Source organism: Mixophyes fleayi, chromosome 4 (genome assembly GCF_038048845.1).
Source record: "Mixophyes fleayi isolate aMixFle1 chromosome 4, aMixFle1.hap1, whole genome shotgun sequence".
Taxonomy (NCBI): domain Eukaryota; kingdom Metazoa; phylum Chordata; class Amphibia; order Anura; family Limnodynastidae; genus Mixophyes; species Mixophyes fleayi.
In genome coordinates, this window is record NC_134405.1 from 79,972,921 (window position 1) to 79,996,544 (window position 23,624).

The following is a 23,624-nucleotide window of genomic DNA, read 5'->3' on the forward strand; positions in this document are numbered from 1 at the left end:
TGTGTGTGTGACTACCAGACACATATACAGTGTGTGTGACTACCAGACACATATACAGTGTGTGTGTGTGTGACTACCAGACACATATACAGTGTGTGTGTGTGTGACTACCAGACACATATACAGTGTGTGTGTGTGTGACTACCAGACACATATACAGTGTGTGTGTGTGTGACTACCAGACACATATACAGTGTGTGTGTGTGTGTGTGACTACCAGACACATATACAGTGTGTGTGTGTGTGACTACCAGACACATATACAGTGTGTGTGTGTGTGTGACTACCAGACACATATACAGTGTGTGTGTGTGTGACTACCAGACACATATACAGTGTGTGTGTGTGTGACTACCAGACACATATACAGTGTGTGTGTGTGTGTGTGACTACCAGACACATATACAGTGTGTGTGTGTGTGTGTGTGTGTGTGTGTGACTACCAGACACATATACAGTGTGTGTGTGTGTGTGTGTGTGTGTGTGTGTGACTACCAGACACATATACAGTGTGTGTGTGTGTGTGTGTGTGACTACCAGACACATATACAGTGTGTGTGTGTGTGTGTGTGACTACCAGACACATATACAGTGTGTGTGTGTGTGTGTGTGACTACCAGACACATATACAGTGTGTGTGTGTGTGTGTGTGTGTGTGTGTGTGACTACCAGACACATATACAGTGTGTGTGTGTGTGTGTGTGTGTGTGACTACCAGACACATATACAGTGTGTGTGTGTGTGTGACTACCAGACACATATACAGTGTGTGTGTGTGTGTGACTACCAGACACATATACAGTGTGTGTGTGTGTGTGTGTGTGACTACCAGACACATATACAGTGTGTGTGTGTGTGTGTGACTACCAGACACATATACAGTGTGTGTGTGACTACCAGACACATATACAGTGTGTGTGTGTGTGTGTGTGACTACCAGACACATATACAGTGTGTGTGTGTGTGTGACTACCAGACACATATACAGTGTGTGTATGTGTGTGTGTGTGTGTGTGTGTGTGTGTGACTACCAGACACATATACAGTGTGTGTGTGTGTGTGTGTGTGTGACTACCAGACACATATACAGTGTGTGTGTGTGTGTGACTACCAGACACATATACAGTGTGTGTGTGTGTGACTACCAGACACATATACAGTGTGTGTGTGTGACTACCAGACACATATACAGTGTGTGTGTGTGTGTGACTACCAGACACATATACAGTGTGTGTGTGTGACTACCAGACACATATACAGTGTGTGTGTGTGTGACTACCAGACACATATACAGTGTGTGTGTGTGACTACCAGACACATATACAGTGTGTGTGTGTGACTACCAGACACATATACAGTGTGTGTGTGTGACTACCAGACACATATACAGTGTGTGTGTGTGACTACCAGACACATATACAGTGTGTGTGTGTTGACTACCAGACACATATACAGTGTGTGTGTGTGTGTGTGTGTGTGTGTCTACCAGACACATATACAGTGTGTGTGTGTGTGACTACCAGACACATATACAGTGTGTGTGTGTGTGACTACCAGACACATATACAGTGTGTGTGTGTGTGACTACCAGACACATATACAGTGTGTGTGTGTGTGTGACTACCAGACACATATACAGTGTGTGTGTGTGTGTGTGTGTGTGTGTGTGTGTGACTACCAGACACATATACAGTGTGTGTGTGTGTGTGTGACTACCAGACACATATACAGTGTGTGTGTGTGTGTGTGTGTGACTACCAGACACATATACAGTGTGTGTGTGTGTGTGTGTGACTACCAGACACATATACAGTGTGTGTGTGTGTGTGTGTGTGTGTGACTACCAGACACATATACAGTGTGTGTGTGTGTGTGTGACTACCAGACACATATACAGTGTGTATGTGTGTGTGACTACCAGACACATATACAGTGTGTGTGTGTGTGTGACTACCAGACACATATACAGTGTGTGTGTGTGTGTGTGTGACTACCAGACACATATACAGTGTGTGTGTGTGTGTGTGACTACCAGACACATATACAGTGTGTGTGTGTGTGTGACTACCAGACACATATACAGTGTGTGTGTGTGTGTGACTACCAGACACATATACAGTGTGTGTGTGTGTGTGACTACCAGACACATATACAGTGTGTGTGTGTGTGTGTGTGACTACCAGACACATATACAGTGTGTGTGTGTGTGTGTGTGTGACTACCAGACACATATACAGTGTGTGTGTGTGTGTGACTACCAGACACATATACAGTGTGTGTGTGTGTGACTACCAGACACATATACAGTGTGTGTGTGTGACTACCAGACACATATACAGTGTGTGTGTGTGTGTGACTACCAGACACATATACAGTGTGTGTGTGTGACTACCAGACACATATACAGTGTGTGTGTGTGACTACCAGACACATATACAGTGTGTGTGTGTGTGACTACCAGACACATATACAGTGTGTGTGTGTGACTACCAGACACATATACAGTGTGTGTGTGTGACTACCAGACACATATACAGTGTGTGTGTGTGTGTGTGTGTGTGTGTCTACCAGACACATATACAGTGTGTGTGTGTGTGACTACCAGACACATATACAGTGTGTGTGTGTGTGACTACCAGACACATATACAGTGTGTGTGTGTGTGTGACTACCAGACACATATACAGTGTGTGTGTGTGTGTGTGTGTGTGTGTGTGTGACTACCAGACACATATACAGTGTGTGTGTGTGTGTGTGACTACCAGACACATATACAGTGTGTGTGTGTGTGTGTGACTACCAGACACATATACAGTGTGTGTGTGTGTGACTACCAGACACATATACAGTGTGTGTGTGTGACTACCAGACACATATACAGTGTGTGTGTGTGTGTGTGTGACTACCAGACACATATACAGTGTGTGTGTGTGTGTGTGTGACTACCAGACACATATACAGTGTGTGTGTGTGTGTGTGTGACTACCAGACACATATACAGTGTGTGTGTGTGTGTGACTACCAGACACATATACAGTGTGTGTGACTACCAGACACATATACAGTGTGTGTGTGTGTGACTACCAGACACATATACAGTGTGTGTGTGTGTGACTACCAGACACATATACAGTGTGTGTGTGTGTGTGACTACCAGACACATATACAGTGTGTGTGTGTGTGTGTGTGTGACTACCAGACACATATACAGTGTGTGTGTGTGTGTGACTACCAGACACATATACAGTGTGTGTGTGTGTGTGTGTGTGACTACCAGACACATATACAGTGTGTGTGTGTGTGTGTGTGTGACTACCAGACACATATACAGTGTGTGTGTGTGTGTGTGCACATATACAGTGTGTGTGTGTGTGACTACCAGACACATATACAGTGTGTGTGTGTGTGACTACCAGACACATATACAGTGTGTGTGTGTGTGACTACCAGACACATATACAGTGTGTGTGTGTGTGACTACCAGACACATATACAGTGTGTGTGTGTGTGACTACCAGACACATATACAGTGTGTGTGTGTGTGTGACTACCAGACACATATACAGTGTGTGTGTGTGTGACTACCAGACACATATACAGTGTGTGTGTGTGTTGGTGACTACCAGACACATATACAGTGTGTGTGTGTGTGTGACTACCAGACACATATACAGTGTGTGTGTGTGTGTGTGACTACCAGACACATATACAGTGTGTGTGTGTGTGTGTGACTACCAGACACATATACAGTGTGTGTGTGTGTGTGTGTGACTACCAGACACATATACAGTGTGTGTGTGTGTGTGTGTGACTACCAGACACATATACAGTGTGTGTGTGTGTGTGTGACTACCAGACACATATACAGTGTGTGTGTGTGTGTGTGTGACTACCAGACACATATACAGTGTGTGTGTGTGTGTGACTACCAGACACATATACAGTGTGTGTGTGTGTGTGACTACCAGACACATATACAGTGTGTGTGTGTGTGTGACTACCAGACACATATACAGTGTGTGTGTGTGTGACTACCAGACACATATACAGTGTGTGTGTGTGTGTGTGTGACTACCAGACACATATACAGTGTGTGTGTGTGTGACTACCAGACACATATACAGTGTGTGTGTGTGTGACTACCAGACACATATACAGTGTGTGTGTGTGTGTGACTACCAGACACATATACAGTGTGTGTGTGTGTGTGACTACCAGACACATATACAGTGTGTGTGTGTGTGACTACCAGACACATATACAGTGTGTGTGTGTGTGACTACCAGACACATATACAGTGTGTGTGTGTGTGACTACCAGACACATATACAGTGTGTGTGTGTGTGTGTGTGACTACCAGACACATATACAGTGTGTGTGTGTGTGTGTGACTACCAGACACATATACAGTGTGTGTGTGTGACTACCAGACACATATACAGTGTGTGTGTGTGTGACTACCAGACACATATACAGTGTGTGTGTGTGACTACCAGACACATATACAGTGTGTGTGTGTGACTACCAGACACATATACAGTGTGTGTGTGTGACTACCAGACACATATACAGTGTGTGTGTGTGTGTGTGTGTGTGTGTGTGTGTCTACCAGACACATATACAGTGTGTGTGTGTGTGTGTGTGTGTGACTACCAGACACATATACAGTGTGTGTGTGTGTGTGTGTGACTACCAGACACATATACAGTGTGTGTGTGTGTGTGACTACCAGACACATATACAGTGTGTGTGACTACCAGACACATATACAGTGTGTGTGTGTGACTGCCAGACACATATACAGTGTGTGACTACCAGACACATATACAGTGTGTGTGTGTGTGTATGTGACTACCAGACACGTATACAGTGTGTGTGTGTGTGACTACCAAACACATATACATTGTGTGTGTATGTATGTGACTACCAGACACATATACAGAGTGTGTGTGTGTGTGTGTGTGTGTGTGTGTGTGTGTGTGGGATGCTTGATGTCCACTGAGGAAGAACTCAATGGTAAGTGCTGTTGTGAAACTAAGCTTATCACAGAGTAATTGTAGATATACAATAATGCTTCTCAGAGCAAAATGTGATTTCCCTGAAATGTAGAGGTCACTATTTCCCACCATTTAAAGGACTGAATGAATTCAAAGCTGTTTATATATAGAGGAGCTAAACCTGTTCAGCTCATTGCACATTATTATAAAGATATACTTAGTATTAGATTGGATATAAAGTGTGAATCACAGATATAACCAGTCATGTTACCCCAGTTCCACTGTGTAGTGTCAACTAATCTTGTCATATCTTATGAACATCCAAATGTGAGAACAAGGCCACAGAACCAGATGTTATAAAAGTGGTACGGGAGGCCCTGGACAGAAGAACTTACAATCTTATTTGTACAATGTAGATATATAAACTTTATATTCTCACATATTTTGCACCTCATCCTTGCCCTCTCCCAGCAGTATTTTCTGTGCACTCTCCTGCCCTCTGTTCCCTGCATATGCAGGTTTTCAGCAAATTATCAATAACCCCAACATATATCCTGCTCCACGCTTACTGCCGATGCCTTAATAGCCCTACAATTGGTGTTTGGAAACAGAGAGGCGCTCAATAAATACACTTTATGGGAGTCTTGTAGATGCATCCAATTTGTTATTTGTACGGTGCCACTGAGGGCGCCTGGCACACTCGGGCACTGGAAACCTGATCTCACAGCTCTGGCCTGGGGACATGCAGCAGAATCTCATACAGCCTGCAGGTGAAAGCTCTGTTCCTCCATATGGAGTCAGGAAAATTAACAGCGCAGAGAAGACTGAGGCAGCAGCAGGGGGCAGGTGGAATGAGGAGGGGGCTACCATTCTTTTTGAAAAGGGGATAGGAAAAAAAAAATGTAAAAGAAAAATGAAATTTGGAGATGAAAGGATAGAAGTAATGAATTAATGGGGTGTGAAAACACAGCCAGCTCGGCTGTAACAGGCAATATCCAGTCACATATCTGATCAGCTCCTCTCTGGGGTATATTCATTCCATTTACTGGACGATTTCTACCACTGGAGCCAAAACGCGTTTCTTATTCTTAAGAAAACACTTCCTTGATGTTCTTTAAATAACAATAGTTTCCAGACATAACCTGCTTGTGCTGTGCAATATGCCTGCACTTACATCTCACAGTATAACTCTGACACTGGGGAATAAAATGACACATTATGGTTTATTTAGTGGCGCTATATAAATAACTGGTGATGATGATGATGATGAATCAAAAACAGTGACTTCGCTGTTTGTAGCTTTCCTGTAATTTGCAGCAGGAGAGTGAACAGAAAATATATGGTAAACTGGTATTAATCCTACAGAAGCTAAACCACAAAGTGGGAAACAGGGAAAACAAATGAATCATTTTTAGGGGTCAGGAACCTACCTTTCAGTGTAGCTACTTGCGATAATACCGCACTATTGCTACATGAGAAGTCTGTGTTTAATAGTTGTCATAGTGATAACACATGGAATCAAGTAGGGCATATTTAACACTTAAAGAAAATTTTGAAAAGTAGCCCCTAACCTATCTCAATTAAGGGGGTCCCTCTTCTTCTCTATTGGGGCTCATGATTATATCGGACAGTCACAGAAAGCTTCTTTGTGCTTAACCTAAACTCTTCCAAAAATCTAGTATTCACTTGTTTCTTCTATTAAAGGATAATTCTACTTTTACATTCATTTTGAAAAGTGACCCACACAGCCTCCTGCTCCCCAATAATTGTAGGGGGGTCTCATCTGTGCTGCTGGGATCTACAATCACAATGGAGGGCTTGATTTGCTTTCGTCATCGCGTCTCTTCCGGCAGATGATGGTTGAAGTCCCAGTGCCAATAGCCATCACACTGGGACCACTTGGCCATGTGGAGATGAGAGCGGGAGGTGGGGGCAAACATTGGACTCAGCTTGCAGCCTACTAGGGAAGCGGTCCCTCCATAGAGGAGGGGAGCCCTGTAATTCAGGTATGGAGGAGCAAGGGGTGGGTCACTTTTATACATTTTTAGTGTAAAGGTGAAAATTTGATTTTTATAGAATTAAAGTGAATCCCTGCTTCTAAATTTGATAATAAAAGACCCCACCAACACTGTCTGTAACAGAAATATCATATAAATTGAAGGTGAGAGATCTGTAAGAGCAACCTGCTGATCAGAGAATAGAGCAGATGACAAAGGTTTTGCATATAATACATAGTCATAAACATAAGTGACCTATGATATGCTGCTACTAGGCATGTGGTATGAATATATGACATACACTACACTATAAGGGACACACCAGCTGTGCTATACATGTGACTACCCAGCCCTGGTACTGACTCTTACTGCAGGATAATGGGAACGAACACTTTATAATACAGCAAATTTAGCAAAACACACCCCATCACAATGTCTGCAGCCCCAAACACTTAGACACCACGATGGTATTCTAATATTCTAGTGTTCCAGGGTGAGATCCCTCTATTAGCATTATAATAGTCTGTTAATAACTGCCCGAGGAGATCTGCCCGTCCCTTCCTATAAATAACCAAGCAGAGCCTGGGGCATGGACCAGACGCCAGTGTGTTCACTCACCAACAGCATGTGATGTTCCCAGGGATCCTGGGATAGGCACACAGTGTCCAGACCGTCATCTGGTGCTGAGTGAGGACCAGAGTCAGAAGACTGCCAGGTGCAAGTTCACAGGGGCCAATACTGTTAACACATTCTTTACCACACAAATCAGATACATTACACCACAGCTCTCTATTTGTTAGCATCAAGGAGATTTAAAAGGCTCTTTGAATGCTCTTTCAAAGTGCTAGACCCGTGGAAGCCCTATGTTTCTATTAAGGCCCTATTTATTATATTTAATATCCATAGGGACTGATCTGGCGAATAATAGATATTGCTGAATACCATGGTCCATTCATACCTTCCTGCAGCTCTAACCAGCAGGTACACATTAATGTCTGTTTTCCCCCTACTGGTAGATGCTTTAATTGTGAGCTTTAAAAATGCAGCACACACGGAGATACATATATCCATACATGTGAGAGTGCCACGTCACTACCAGGGTATTCTACTACCTAAAACCCACAAAATACACAGGGGGCGCCATCCATTTCTCACCCACCGTCCACCTTGCACCTCACAAGCATTCCCAAAGCACGCCTTCATTAGGTTTGTGGAAATGCCTCTATAACCGTGTTTTTCCCAGGTCTTTAGGTTTAGCTGGAAAGGCACGCGGTGAAGAGAGTCAATCCTAATTCCATACCACATTAAGTCCATCCCCTTAATTCATTTTTCTTACAACAACAAATGATGGGGATACCTTTATTTATTTCATATGCTTATTGCTGTTGCTATCTCTGTTCCTCCTTGGTGGCAGCAGCTGGTCTCAAACATGGGGAGCAAGTGTCCTGGCTCCAGCAACAAGCATGCGCTAAAGAAAAGCATTGGGCATATAGCTACACTGAGCTGGCGGATAACCACAAGAGCGCCTGTGAAAACCTTCCCAGAACCAAAGGGGAAGTATTGTCAGTTCAGATAAATGATGGTCAGTCAAAATTGCCAGCACCTCAACGTCTTAAGATTTCTACAATAACTAGTATAAATGTTATGTCTCTGCTGTCCACTGACTCTCCTTATTCCAACTGTACCACACCGCGTTTAGCTGCGCAGATAGGCCAGTCGCGGCTTTAATGTGGATGGCCAATAACACTTCTGCTTTACCGTACCCACACACACTGTCCACACTCAACAGCTACAATTATTATGCAGTTACCTTAGGTATCGAAGGTTTCTTGCGCTCTTAGGGGGAAATTCAATTGGGCGCGTTACTGCCAAAAGTAACGCGGCCTGCGCTCTATTAGCACTAATACGGTCATTTTAACCCTGATTTCTGCTCGCTGCTCCCCAGGCCAAAATCAGCGTTAAAATTACTATTACAGTAGTAACGGTACAGCGCTGCCATATGTCAGTGTCTTAGATAATAACATAAAAGTTATGTATTCTATCCAAGACACTGTGCTGCTGTGAATGTCTGGGAAACTTACTGGCACGATGATGTGACCACACTGCTCATATGCTCTCAAAATGTTCTCCTTCTTTCTTACTGCAGTAGCCTGGACTGAATTAACTGAAGACATTAGTGCATTTTGGGATATGTCTTACCATCCCATCAATGAAAATAAAGTAGGCAATTGTACAGACTATATATTCATGGACTGATAACAGGTCCACTTGAGAACAAAAAATTCATAGTGATTACACATTAAATAAATTATCTTTTCCAGCACGCACACTATTAAGAGCATATTACAGGTAGTATCAGCAGCCATAGATTGCACAGCATCAGCCTCTCTGTTCTAAACGGCTGCTTCAATAACGGACATTCATCAGGGAAATGCCAAAATTCTGATAGTTAATAGTTCCTTAAGGTCAGGATTTGTGTTACTCTTATCTCCTTTGGCGGCGCATAAAAAGCATAAGTTGATGTCTGGAGTCAAGAACACCACTAACCTCAAGATCTGTGAAGGGCACCCCGATACACTTCAGGGTCCACACGGGTGGCCCTTCAAGCCTTCAAAAGGCATTACCCTTAATCTCAGTAATAAGTTATACATTTCATCAAAGAAAGAGACACCTATCTATAAGAACATATCAGATTCAGCAGGCATGTTAAACAAATGTTACAAGCTAAATCTGAGCTGGGAGCCGCAGGTGAATGCTCGGACAACATTGCTGCAAATCATGAAAGCACCAGTGTTACAGTATAAGCAGTACGAGTGCATCTTACCTGTGGGTAGGGGAAACTTCCAAGTGCCAGCTGTAGAAAATAATAACAAAGTCACATTAGATAAAAAAAATTTGACAAACAAAGCTCATCCCTGTTTGAAGATAGTCGTAAGATCAGGCTAAAAAGTGATTTTTTGGGGGGAAGGGCGAGGCGGGGAGTTGGAAAAAGTGTTACATTGTGTTTATTTTTTTTAACAAACAGGCATTCTGGTTTCATTTTACAGGATTTTATATCAATTTGCTATTACGTCTTCATAATGACTTTCACCCATGAAACAACCATATGTAACCCAGCATGTCATGTACAGTTGAGCATTCCAGACAAGTTTTCTGGTAACTTACACCTTTCCCTTTTTACCCATCTTGTTTCCTCTTCTTAATTATTAATCTTCCAAGCTATAATTGCCAAAGTATTGGAAATGAGGGTGTGCAGAGAGCACAGTATAACATTCTCCAGACACAGCCTGCAGACATCTCCGAGTATGAAATGTGCTTCAGATTTAATGAAGCCTTTATGGCCTTCTTAATTCTGCCTGTGTGTTTCAGGGAGGGTCACCCAGCAATCAGACATGAGGGGTGTATAATAACTGGGCAAAGAGCGAGGGGGGAGAAAGCAATTTGCTTATGAACTGCACTGAATTTTCTTAATTAACTCTACTGGTTTAAATGCTGAAGCTGAGCAGTCACAGACAAGGATGGTAGGTTGGGATTTCTCGGGAGGTTAGTGGTTCACAGTTGTTGTTTGCTACACAAGGATGTCGTCCTGCCTGGCTCTAATTGCAAGTCCATTTCTATGAGTGTTGGTGACGTCAGGGAGCCATGCTCCGTGTATAATATAGACACACATCATGTTCATCAGCACAGCATAGCCCCCGGGAAGCAGGGGGTTAATCACGGCGCGCGCAGGGCAGGTAACTCAGCCTCATGGAGCTGCAACAGTTCACTGAGTGAGCGATTGCAGGGGGCAGTGGCATAGTAACTGTGAATGAGGCCGAGAGAGCAAGTGAAGGAATTACAAATGAATGTAATCTGATGTGTACAGGCTGCAACCGCAGAGTGTGTCTGGGGGTTTAGAACAAAGCATGAACGGAGAGGGGGGCAAAGCCGCTCCATGTTTAATGTATAACACTATTAGCTGGCAGCGAGCAGAGGCTGTGACCCCTGTGGAGGGGCACCAGAGCCAGGAACACAGACTGATGGAGGAGACAGTGCCCTGACCTGTGGCAGGACACAGACTGCGACACATGACAGAGCACAGTATCACTACAGGTCAGGCAGGGTGTAGGTGAACTGTACAAGGAGAACGACACAACACAGGTTACAGGAAGAGAAGGACACAGCGAGGACAGAAAGGTATCTGTGGTGGAGGCTCAGGGGGGTGTAGTATGTATGAGATACATGCAGTAATACATTAAAGGAGAAAATGATTCATTTGAAATTGCCAGTTATGGTACTGTGTAGATTACTGGTATGACAGGTCTAGTAAGAATAAAATGCAAGGTGCTTTAAAAATATGGAAATATCCCTCTAAAGGAGAAAAAGGAAGAGCTTGCTCCCAGATTGTAAGAATGGGATCACAGGGAAGGTTCCCCCCACCTGATCTACCTGGAAGGGGGAGGAAGGTTCTTGGGTTAATTTTCGGTGGAGTTCTTAAGAATGTGTAATTCTGTATGTAGCAAGAAACAATATTCCACAGGGATGATTGGGTGGAATTCATATGTATGATGAAAGGACTTCCCATAGAAATTACAGTGTATATTTCAAATTGTACCTATATTTCAAGACACATAACACACATACAGTTGCCATGAGTAAATCTTTTTTATTCTTTAAAGTGTCTACATGTTTCAGGAGCCTATCAAAAATAATCATTTGATCACATTGGAGAGATTCTCATCCAGTCAGTGATCCTATTGCTGTCAGTGTGTAGGAGAGCTGATAACAGACAAGAATAACATCTATGGAAACATTTGTAAGCACAGTTGTGAAAGATTCAGGATGCATTTGGAACAAATTGTCCTTTCGTTTACTGTTCCTCTAATGACAGGGACAAAATCTTTAGAAACTATAACGGTTCAGGGAAAAAGAGTACAACGGGCAACAGCGCATGTTTCAACTAGCTCAACCATGAACAAAATGTGGTATTTTTTTCATATACCAGACATCCAATATTAAATCCTTTCCATTGCAAAGTGTGTTCTACTATGTGTGAACTCTGTGCATCCAAACTGTACGGTTCTTGTTTAAAAGCCTTGCCTCCCCTCTGCCCACCCTGCTGGAAGGAGCCTGGCTCCCACTCGCACTGTAACCTAATGCTGCTGCTGTAATTGCCTTATTTATCTTGTGGCTCTCACACAAGCTGTGTGTGCATTGGCTGCCTGAGTTTGATGCATGAAGGTCCCAGTCGGGCCTGAGTGGACCTTCGCTTACACTTCACAGACGTCCTGCAGCCCCCCAACTCCACATCCCAGCGCAGCCGCTGGATAAATCATCGCCGAGCTTTACTCCAGTAAAGTTTGGCTGCGGTTTGAGCACCAGCTTCTGAATCGCTGGAGCACGGGGCCAGAACATGCACTCATTACGGAAGTTCTGGTCAGTGAGTGATGGATAGCCCTCCTCAAGGCAGCCACCGCTTTCTCAGCACTGGTGACAGAGGAGGAGGGAGATATTCTGCAAGCAACTATTAATTCACAGCCAGAGGTGCTGCTAGTTAATTGTGGACCTAAACTGCCCCCAACATCAACACCTAGTCGGCCCCCTGCCCCTAAGTGGCTGAATGCACTTTGCTTAGTATGTCCTGATGATATTGCATTGTGTTATTCACTGACATTTACTTTAATTAAGAGAACTTTCAATGTTGGTGATCTAAACTCTACACTAATGAAAGACAACAGGAGCCAGTGACTAATTACTGGTCAACTAGTCTTTGTATAGAAAATCTGCAGAAGCACCAAACACATACAGGGAAGCAGTAAGACGTATTCAGCTGCTGCCACTAAAGATAAAGATCCTCAGCGTGTGTCTGTATGTAGCACACAGGCAGATGCTGCACATTTGTGTATCACAGTGGTTCCCAAACGGTGCGCCGTTGCTCCCTGGGGTGCCGCCACGATCTCACAGGGGTGCCGCGGCCAGGGCCGGTGGTAAGCAAGGTGGGGGGGGGGGGGGCTTAGGGGTACCTTGAAAAAATTATGGAGACCCTAAAGGTGCCTGTAACTGAGGGTTTGGGATCCACTGGTGTATCACATTACTACTTAGGAAAGCGTTTCACAAGGTGAGGTAGTCTGTGAAGGGGAAACACACTCATGTATGAGGCTCATACCATAGTAATAGATAAAACATCAATACATTAATATCATAATAAAATGACATGTAGATGGAGGTTTATGCGATTAAGAACGCTTGCAAACAGGAAATATACCCAAATTGTTAGTAACAGATATTGTTCAGCATTGTTTTTCTACAAACGCTCAGTGAAACAGATTATTCTGCAGGGAAACCCTTATTCATTTGCTTTTGAAACTTAGCAAGAACTTTTAAACAAACCCTCACTGGGTCATAGGAATCCTCTTGTTTAGCATTAATTAAATTAACAAACATCAGACCAATACACACATTTATTGCAGCTACATTTCCCCCCACAAGTAAGAACTTCACAGTGGGAAGTGACCAGTAAGCAATCAGACATTAGCTCTCATCTATCTAGTGGACGTTAGACAAAGAAAGCTCATTAAGGGCCTCATGAGGTTGAACTTTTTTATTTGGCATAAAATATGCACTTCCATACTGCGTATGCACCCAAAAATAATATCTGCATCTTACTACTGTAAGGGAGGAAGGGGTGGGTAAATACAGCAAGGGCATGTTAGCCTAATTACGGCACATTCACAGGGGGAAACAGCCACAGAAATACCCCACCCCCAAAAAAGCGATCCGTGTTTACAGCCTAGGCTGGTTGCGGCAATCTTGGGGGATGAAACGCTGCAGTACTATGACAGGCTGGGCCTGTGACACTATTATGGGCCTCTTTAATTTACATTATTTATTTCTTTAGTCTACACTAAAAAGCCAGCTATCGTCATCAAGTTTAAGATGATGACTGGTGTGTCTACCGCATGAGGATACACTTACAATGCGTCTTCATGCAACATTTAGCATAGTATACCGAGCCGCACGTACCTTAAGGTAAGGTCAGCTCTGCATACACAAGTAATTGTATCTTTCTTCTTTTACGTCAAATGTGTCCAACTCTACATGAGGCCCTATGTATGCTGTACACTTAGTTGACGGCAGGCTTTGCATAGGTTAAAGTACAAGGATTTGTCTGCACTTTTAGCATGTGTTGTTTTGCAATGTACTGAGCCGCTAGGAGTAAGTCCTCGTCGTTCTCTTACGATTCTGTCTTTATTCCAATTGGACCACTTCAGGACAGATGAAAGGTTACATCTATGGATTTAGGGAGCCAATAGTGGAAAATTAAGGAAATAAAACAACATTCACTGTCTGTCCTTTGGTTTTATTATTAGGTACTTCTGTGGAATGATACCGGTACCTGTAGTACCACAAGTTCCAGCATGCCCAACCAGTCAATGTCCATAAAGTTCTGTAATGATTTTCTGACTTTCAACTATTACCTTGTACCTAATCTGGAGCAAGGAGGTACTCCCCAAATGTGATCCCCTAGGGAATTCTGGCCCGTACTGTCTCCTTGTTAAACAGTGGCCAAAACAGACTAGCTGACGTTATCACTTCCACCAGGGGGTTCCCTGCTCTTTGTCCCTCAGCTTTAGGGGTAACCAGGCCGGACTATAGCACTGATGCTAGTTACTTATTTTAAGATACGCGCAACTTAAAATACACACATAAGGCCGTAGTTAGACACTTACTGCCGGGCTGACTAAGTCAGGGTCGTGTTGAAGGTTTCTGGGTTTAAAATGGCCAATAACAGACAACACTAAATTAAATGGATAGAACAAAATGACAAACATCTTGTGTTCTGTCAAGGAATAGAAACGTCTCTTACTCTCTATACATTGGCTCTACTTGTATCTTATTGTGTTTCAACAATACAGAGTTTTGGGGAACTATGTACTAAACCTCTGTCGGATACAATAATAAATTGCTGTACTCTATCCCTCAAGGGTTGGTCATATTGATTGACACATGGTGCTCCACACAAAGTGTCATCTCTAACTGGCCCTGGCTACCTGGGGTAGTACAACCTTAGTAAAATCAATAAGTTATTGTGAAATGGACCAGGGTTACATTATGTGCACCAACTAATGTCCTGTAATGCTACAGGTCTTATAACTACCGGTACCTTGCTGTATAAGGTGTCCCGCATACTTAGAAGTGTTTAGAATACACAGTTTGTAGGGGGTGCTGTGACCTGCATATTTATGCAGACTGTATAACCACGTCATTCCTCTTAAATTCTATTTTATTCCTGTGCTTGACTTCTGCTTATTTAAAATGTTACCTTTATATTGTGATAATGAAGCAATGACTTCCCTTGGTAAGGCAAGCTGTATATAAATAGAGTTATTACTATTACCATCACTGTCAGCGCTCCAGGGATGGGGTTTCAAAAACATATGAAAATTATTATTCTCCATCCAACTAGAGCTCCGATCACTCCCTCTGCAGGATGTACGTACCATTTATAAACGCTATACTACTCTCATACTGAGAAGGGTTATGCAGCGCTAATGAGAAACCCTTCCCGTTCACATCTCTGTCCTCTAGAAGCATGTGCATGTATATGTGCTAGAAGTATGCAAGAGATCCATTTATTCTCACCTCCATGAATGAGATTCCCAAGCTCCATACATCTGAGTGAATGCCATATTGCTCGCCTGCAATCCGTTCCGGCTAAAAATAAAACAATAATTTCAATCCGCAGTCAGAGAATGTGCGTAGACACCAAATAGACAGTTTGTTTTCCCTATAATCATAGTCTATACAATACAAGTTAGTTAAAATAGATTCCAATTTTGAAAAAGGAAAGGGCTATGCTATTGGTGACCCAGGTTTCTTAATGTTATGTGGTCAAGGTTTGAGTTGGTCTCTGAATTATTTTCTCCGAGTCAAGGTTGACAGAGTGCAAGAGAGTAAGATAGGAGCGCTCCCCTGACATAGATTCATGCTGTGCTCTTAATGCACCTGGCTGCCTCCCACTTCCTCTCACATCCTCATAACCCCGGGGCCTCTGTACAAGAAAACAAACTCAGAAATTAGTGCCAGCTGAGTGTGTTCTGTGTGCTTATCCAGGTCAGTGCTTGTTAGAGGAAAGAACAGTAAATAAGAGTCACAACTTGGGACCCTAATGTGTTGATCATCGCAGGGTTGCCTGCTCTGGTATGGGATTTCCTTCACAACTGTGGCTCTGCACCGCCCTGAAATTAAGTCCATTTACCAAAGGGGTATTAAATCGTGCTAGTGGAGTCTGAAAGCTACTGCAAGTATGGGGTTAAATATGGCTATGTTTTATAACAAAGCAGCTAGAGAATATAGGACGGAGATGTCCTCTCTCCTGGATCTAATCCACTGTTGTAATTAGCAGATGGATGTCCCCTTCATCTGCCAATCCGATTAATGCACACCTGGGATCTGCCTTCATGCCATCAAAAGGACCCTCAATTTAATTACTGTCCCACTGAATGTGTGGGTTAGATCTGTTACATTTAACCCCTGGAGAGATACAGGTGGCTACTGTTCAGACTAATGTGCTGAAATGGCTAGTAGAAGGATGCAGGGCAATTCCACGTTGAAGAATGGTGTTCGGCTGTGAGGCATACCAGTAATAATGACCAAACCATGTTGATTTCACATCCTGGGGCTCAGGTAACGTTTATAAAGTAATCTAACAACAGATGCAACATGAACACATCTGTTGATTGTACCGAGGTGGGTTTACTAATTTAACCAAGTTTTGAGGTTTAAACAATCATTCATTACTACAGTAAAGAAACTAGGACTCACCGCCATATAAGCATTTGTGCCCACGTAGGTCTTGGCGATAGAATTCACCAACTGAATAAAAGAAAGGGAATGATGGTGTTAAACCAACAACTGCATAAAACGGGCAATTATTTCTCATTTAATCCACCCATCAAACAAAAGGAGAAGAGAATAGAGTGAAGATATAAAAGACAGAATAAAAAATATATAGAGTGCTTTTATCTACAGGCATTAAACACAAGATGATTACACTTATGGCTTTCTCTCCAACTTGTAAACAAAGCGAGTATTAGTGGTTTTGAAACTCTCATTCAGACAAACCACCAGTCTTTTATATCACAGTCAACAGTCTATCTGGTACAGTACAACACAGGAAATTATCAGAGGTTGCGAGTGCTTAAACTCCAAAGAGAATACCTACTGGCGTCATCAATAAACATAATATATTTTATTTTGCAGAGTATACATTACTACACTGAATGTTTTGAACAAAGTGGAAGACTCAGAGAGCGCCTTAGGTTAACACTTGAGAAACAGAAAGCGATTTGAGACTAACCATAAGATGTAACAGAACACTAAAGTAAGACAGACAGCACCACATGCGAGACAGAATCACTCCTTAATGCTGAAACGATAGACAGACCACTATGGTGACTGGAGAGAAGACATAATGTTCTGTCAGACACAAACACTGTGCAGAGAGTAGGGCTAGAAACACACAATACCACAAGCCTATATGACTGAGAATGGCAGTGCAGCAGGTGGGGCCACATAGAATAGCTACCGGCCCCCTGAGCCTTGTGGTCTCTAGCTGAGTAAGGGGGAGTGAAGGGGCCTATTCATAGTGACATGACAGGAAGGTCATGGGTCAACCTGATGGGTGCTCTCTGGGGAGGTTTAGAGATGGAAATTAATTACAATTTGGGGGGGAGGGTCTTGCCCAGACCTCACAGTCTTTGTTTTGCTCAAAATTCATTTTTATTAATTATTATTATTTTTGATAACAGTCTCCCCTGGAAGCCTCCCCCCCCATCTCATTCTTTTGTGCGGACAGAACCGATCTTCTCCTAACTCCCCAGAACGCATATTAATGAGGCCACAATCCCATTAGCAATTACCACCTCATCTGTTACTCACTTTAACCCCTCACCTGCTGGAGAGACCTGCAGTGTCCGTTGGCACATAAAACGGTTGTGTGGTGACGAGTAAATGACAAGGTGGTGGAACTAAATATTTATTTTGGTGATACAAAGCGGGGGAATGTGATAGGTCACTAGTCTACAGGTGACTTACCTGTATGCTAACACCAAAGTCACACAGCTTCACTTGCCCACGTGTGTTCACCAGCATATTGGAAGGTTTAACATCTAAAAACAAACAAACAAACAAACAAACAAACAAACACATACCTGTGAGACACTAGTGACAAAAGAGACATCTTCATAAAAACCTGTCTTTTTCTGTCTATCTCCATAGAGAACTATGGTCCTAGAGCTGATGTATTTATCTTTAGTTTAGTTATCTAAATTAAGTTTAGGTTACAAAAAATAAAAGCATAATTTTCACTATTGCTGCGTTTGTGTTGTTTGTTTTTGTTCATTAATTTCTCACCTAAAGAAAGACAAAATGAATGTAGCTACTTCTGCCCCGTACAGGGATACCACATATGTGCGTTTCCTCGTTCGCCCCGCTGGTTGGGAATGTTTTCAGGGCCAGCACTAGATGTGTTGAATCTTACAACAAATCATTTGTGTAGATATTATTTTGATATATATTTTTTACCAAGAACAGCAGATGCTCCACACAAAAAGCTTGCTAAAAACCAGACCGATATATTTATCTTGAACACTCTATATTAAATATATTGCACAGTGGTTAGCATTGCTGCCTCGCAGCACTGGGGTCATGGATTTGATTCTGACCAGCACCCTATCTTTGTGGAGTTTGTATGTTCTCCACGTGTTTGCGTGGGTTTCTTCCAGGTGCTCTGGTTTCCTCTCACAGTCCAAAGACATATTGGTAAGTTAACCGGTTTCTGATAAAAATGGACCCTAGTTTGTGTGTGTCGGTAGTAGGCTATTTAGACTGTAAGCTCTAATGGGGCAAGGACTGGTGTGAGTGATTACCTATTACACAGTGCTGCATAATATAGGATTGGCGCTATATAAAATTCATAAATCTTGACAAAATATTTTTTAGCAACTTCTCATTATAGAAAACCAGATGCACCCCCAAGAGTCTGAAAATTAAACACTACCTCCGCTTAAAAATATATAAACAGACACAAGCCTCCAATGTATTTAGTTAGGGGCATTTTAAAAAGTTCAAATGTTGTTTTATCAGAAATCTTTGCTGTAATTTATAGTAAATTAAATTATTTTAAACACAGGCTGCTGATACTTGCTAACCCTTATTATTCCCTTCAATAAATAGTTAGACATTTATATTGGAGGTATCTTTATGAAAGTGAAAACTAGTTATTGGTTACTGTAGTACTAGCGACAATCGACGAAACTCACACACCTTTTATCATAACTTTTGGGAGCGCTGGAAAATATCTCGTTTTTTGGAATAAAATTCTAGCGTTCCTCCCCTCTGGTTTTGGGGTCGCTCTGTGTGGACATCCCATTCCATTACTTTTTTCCAATTTTGAGGTGTGGGCAGATAAAATATTCCTCTGTCATCATCATACCTATTTTAAAGGTTATCTTGACAGTAGCTAAGAAAGTACTGTTATGCAATTAGACTTCATCTTCCCCTACATTTCTACAAGACATACAAATGCAATTGCTGGAACTCCTTTTCTCTGATAGGCGCATAGCCCTCTGGATGTTAAGAAGGGGGTCCTTAGGTTCTATTCTAAATTGGGTCTCTACCTAAGCTACAACAAGATAATATTCTCAAGGTGTTTAAATCCACTACCTGGTTCTTATATAGGCAGGAGGGCAGGGACGATGGAGTTTGTCATGGTGTATCATCTTGGGATATGAGCTCTGGGCTGCCCTTTCCCTCCACCAACTCCCTATTCACAACTCAAAACACAATGCTCACAATTTGGTAAGATGGATAAAGTTTGCATAATGTCTTTGGTCCGTTTGCATTTAATTGTGGTTTGACGACGTGTAAATGGAGCTACTTTATACTACATGTTCTACTCTCAATGTATTGCAACGACTCCTGTATGTTTACTTGATGCATGCAGTCCATATTTCTTATGTAAATTTGCAATTTAAGAATTGTATGCTGAATGTTTACTATGTCCATTATGTTTGGAAATAAAAATAAAATGTTTTACAAAAAAACAAAACAAAATTCGAGTTATCGAAAGAGGCTCAGAAAGACGATCTTTACCGTCAGATTGTGTTTCTTATGCCCTGGGCACTTTATCTACTACGCTGGGGACCAAGGAAGTGCCCATTAGAAATCCTTGCTACCTAACTACCAGGTACGAACGCTTCTTCTGCCCCAAGTATCAGGCTGTTTAGAATAAATGTCTTCATGGTAAGCCAGACCACTGCCATTGTTCCCCGACATACAAACATATAATTTGTAAAGCTCATTAGTACCATATAAAAGATATTTCTTTATACCATTATCTGGTCAGCCAGGATAACTCCCCCATATACTCCCATTTGGATGTAAGCTCTCACAAGCAGGACTCTTTCCTCCTCTTCTCCTTCACCTCTAGGCCAGCTTTCCTTGTCCTGTCTTCTTGAGCTCAGGCCTACTTCACGTAGGACAATACCATCACTCTCACGGTCATGTAAATAACTTTATCTACATTACCAAGTTATCCGCTAGATTTCTGGTCTCTGTATTATTCTGTTTTTCATGTATTATGGATCGTTGCATCTGATTATATACTACTGTAAAGGTCAAGTACGGCCCTACAGACCTTTTGTGGCACCTTATAAATAAAAGCCAACAACAATACTTCTATATACACAATGATTATATTTTACTATTTTTCTCCAGTATACATTCATATTTAGCCAATGTCTGCACCACATATAGGTACAATATTTGTGACATCTGTGTATTGCCCATTGCAAGCTGTGTGCTTGCAAAAAGTGCTGCAATTTTCCAGGTACAACACAAATGCTATAAATATTATCTCTAAATCGCTTTAAACATGGCTATAAGAAAACACACACACATACTAGACATGCAAGGGAAAGGAGAGAGACTGCTCACCTCGGTGTAAAATCTTTAAACTCCAGAGGTATGTGAGGCCTTTTAACACCTGTGAAGAGAGATCATTAAGCAGCAACGTTATACTCTCTGGATATAAAAGATCTTTCTAATTACAGATACAAAACAGTACGGGATATAGAGCAGAAACTGCATCCGATGGCAACAGCTCAGAGTTGTGATACAATTGCGAAACAATTATTCCTGGATGTTAATTGCAGAATTACTTGGTCCTACTTACAAACTTCACACCTACCAGATTTGCGCAGCTTAATGTAGATCACATATATTTCTATACAGCTTAGCACACTTCTAAATCAGCTACACATTACTACTTCCAAAGCAAGCTCTCATGGACACAAATGGTTTTTGGTGAGAGCGTTATTGAGTATCTCTTGGAAACTATGATCTTAAATGAATTTTACAGATAATTATCTAAAAATGTACTGACAAAATTGTATTTTCAGAGACCTCCTATTAGGAGTAAAAAAAAAAAAGAGGCGGCGATGGGTCAGGGAATACTATTCCCCCCACCCCCAATCTTTTAGCTGTTGGGGGTAACAAAGATCATGAGCACACTGGACTTTTCCCACACACCCATAGGATAAATATTCTTCAGTACAAGACAAATAATGATCAAAGCTTTCTACATTACATAAAGGGAATTGGATGTGAATTCCTCTCCCTGGGGAGTGGGAAAGATTTGGTACGGGCCAACTTAGGGAATAATTCTCACTTGTCTCCTGAGAAGGAACTACAAGTTGATTTCTTTTCTCATTTCATCTTCCTGGAAGGCTATCATCCACTCCTGGGCACAAATATTGTATAGATATTTCACTTGCTAAAGACAAAGTGAAAGAAGAATGTGACTACAAACATTACACCCTAAGCAAGTCTCCCCAGGTAGAAATGTGGTTCACTGCACTGGGACCGCTTCACTTAAATCACAGCTTGAACAGAAGCAGGAGCCAGCACTGACTGGACCGTCATGGCACCCATCCGGTCAGGTGCTGCACAGAAACCACCTCGCCAATGAATGCAGAGCTCAGAAGATGATGGACACTGGTTCTGTTCCAGCTGTGAATGTAAGGTAAGGGATAAAATCCAGGGAAGGGACCCAACCCCCCCCCCCTTACCTCCAGGACTGATTCCAGGGTGGGGGTCTAGTTTACACGAGAAACTAGTGAGTGAATAATACTAATTAAAATTAAATTAGCATTTAAACAGGAGGCTTTCGAAAAGTATGTGTGTCCTGTTTCACATACAGGTCTCCTCTCAGTTCCTCCATCTGATTTGAGTATATAAAACCCCTTTAGGGTGGACTCTCCACCTGCTTCCACTATCTCTTTACCCATTTTGCGTTCTTGATTTTTGTTGTATTTTCTATATATACAGACATGGGATATGCACCCTTTTCTTTGTTTTTCTCCATTAAGCAAAGTGATTTAAATGTTATGCAGAAAAAGTTTAATTATTTAAACAAAAAAGTATAAACAAATAATCAAAAACAAAAAAGTAGTGTGTAATGGAGTATTTACCATCACCAACAGCACCACAAACTTAGAAACGAATATCACAAAGTGTTTAACTAGTAACTAGTATTAAAAATAGTCTACAAGCATAAAGATTGTTAGCCAATTACACATGATAATTCAAGCTTTATGCACAAACCTTCTCCCCACTACTGCCCCTATCAGAGTAATGGAAACTAAAGAAACACCGCCCCCTGCACAGATTTAATCATGCCTGCTTTAAGTAAGGGGATGGGACACATAGAATGTTGTGAATCAGTCATTGGGAGCCGGTATGTCCCCTCTAATGAGATGGACACAGGGTAAAGATGATCCCAGTGATTGAAATGTCGATCCTTTAAGAGCACAAAAGTAATAGTTTAACTTTATCCATTAAATGTAGGGCAACCGTCTGCTACCACTAAATATCCACATTGTCAATGCATCCCATTTGAGTGACAATGAAGTTTGTTTAAAGCAAACCTACAGGTAAGTTAAACATCCCATCATTAAACCTCCCTCCTCCCAACTAATAGAAACATAGAGGTCTGATGTCTGGCATAAACATGTATGTAAAAGAAAAGAAACTTACTGCGACTGAAATCCTGCCTAGGACCTGCTCTGGAACCTTCCTGTATACATCCAGGGATCCTCCTGTGTGACAAAAGAGAACTCCTATATGAAGATATGCAGTGAAGAAGCACAATGATCCACACATTATGCTTACATTATAGGAAATACACATAATACATTGCATAGTGTAATGCTGTATCCACAAGAAAACCTTTGTAATATAATGTACCAAATAATTACAATGTCCAAAACCATTTTTTGTGCTTGTCACCAGTGTCTCACAATCCTATAAGCTACATATCAAGCAGAAAGCACAGAATATCTGTACAACAGAGGACAGGGATGGGTAGAGGAGAAGCTCCACTTTGCTATTTTTTCTTCTTGTGGGAAAGAATTAGATACTGGCTATACGGCATTTCATCTCTAAAGAAATATATTTCTATGCAAGCACATGTTATATGCAAATGTGAGAGCACATCAGAAGATCGTACATACTTTTTTTAATCAAGTTTTTTTTATTAATGTTTATCAATTTTCAAGACAAACAATTGTCAAAAACAAACAAACAAAAA

At 41.9% G+C, this 23,624-nt stretch overlaps 1 protein-coding gene across 2 annotated transcripts in view; it reads right to left on the reverse strand.

Annotated features, from left to right (window-relative positions):
• Positions 1 to 23,624, reverse strand: part of MAP2K5 (mitogen-activated protein kinase kinase 5) — an 89,337-nt gene that overhangs the window by 26,144 nt on the left and 39,569 nt on the right. For both annotated transcript variants that reach the window (XM_075207577.1, XM_075207578.1), the window contains exons 12-17: positions 23,072 to 23,133; positions 20,972 to 21,020; positions 18,071 to 18,144; positions 16,799 to 16,849; positions 15,617 to 15,688; positions 9,819 to 9,848 (exon numbers count right to left, since the gene is read on the reverse strand). In XM_075207577.1, coding sequence (XP_075063678.1) covers positions 9,819 to 9,848; positions 15,617 to 15,688; positions 16,799 to 16,849; positions 18,071 to 18,144; positions 20,972 to 21,020; positions 23,072 to 23,133 — 338 coding nt within the window. The remainder of the gene's footprint in view (positions 1 to 9,818; positions 9,849 to 15,616; positions 15,689 to 16,798; positions 16,850 to 18,070; positions 18,145 to 20,971; positions 21,021 to 23,071; positions 23,134 to 23,624) is intronic.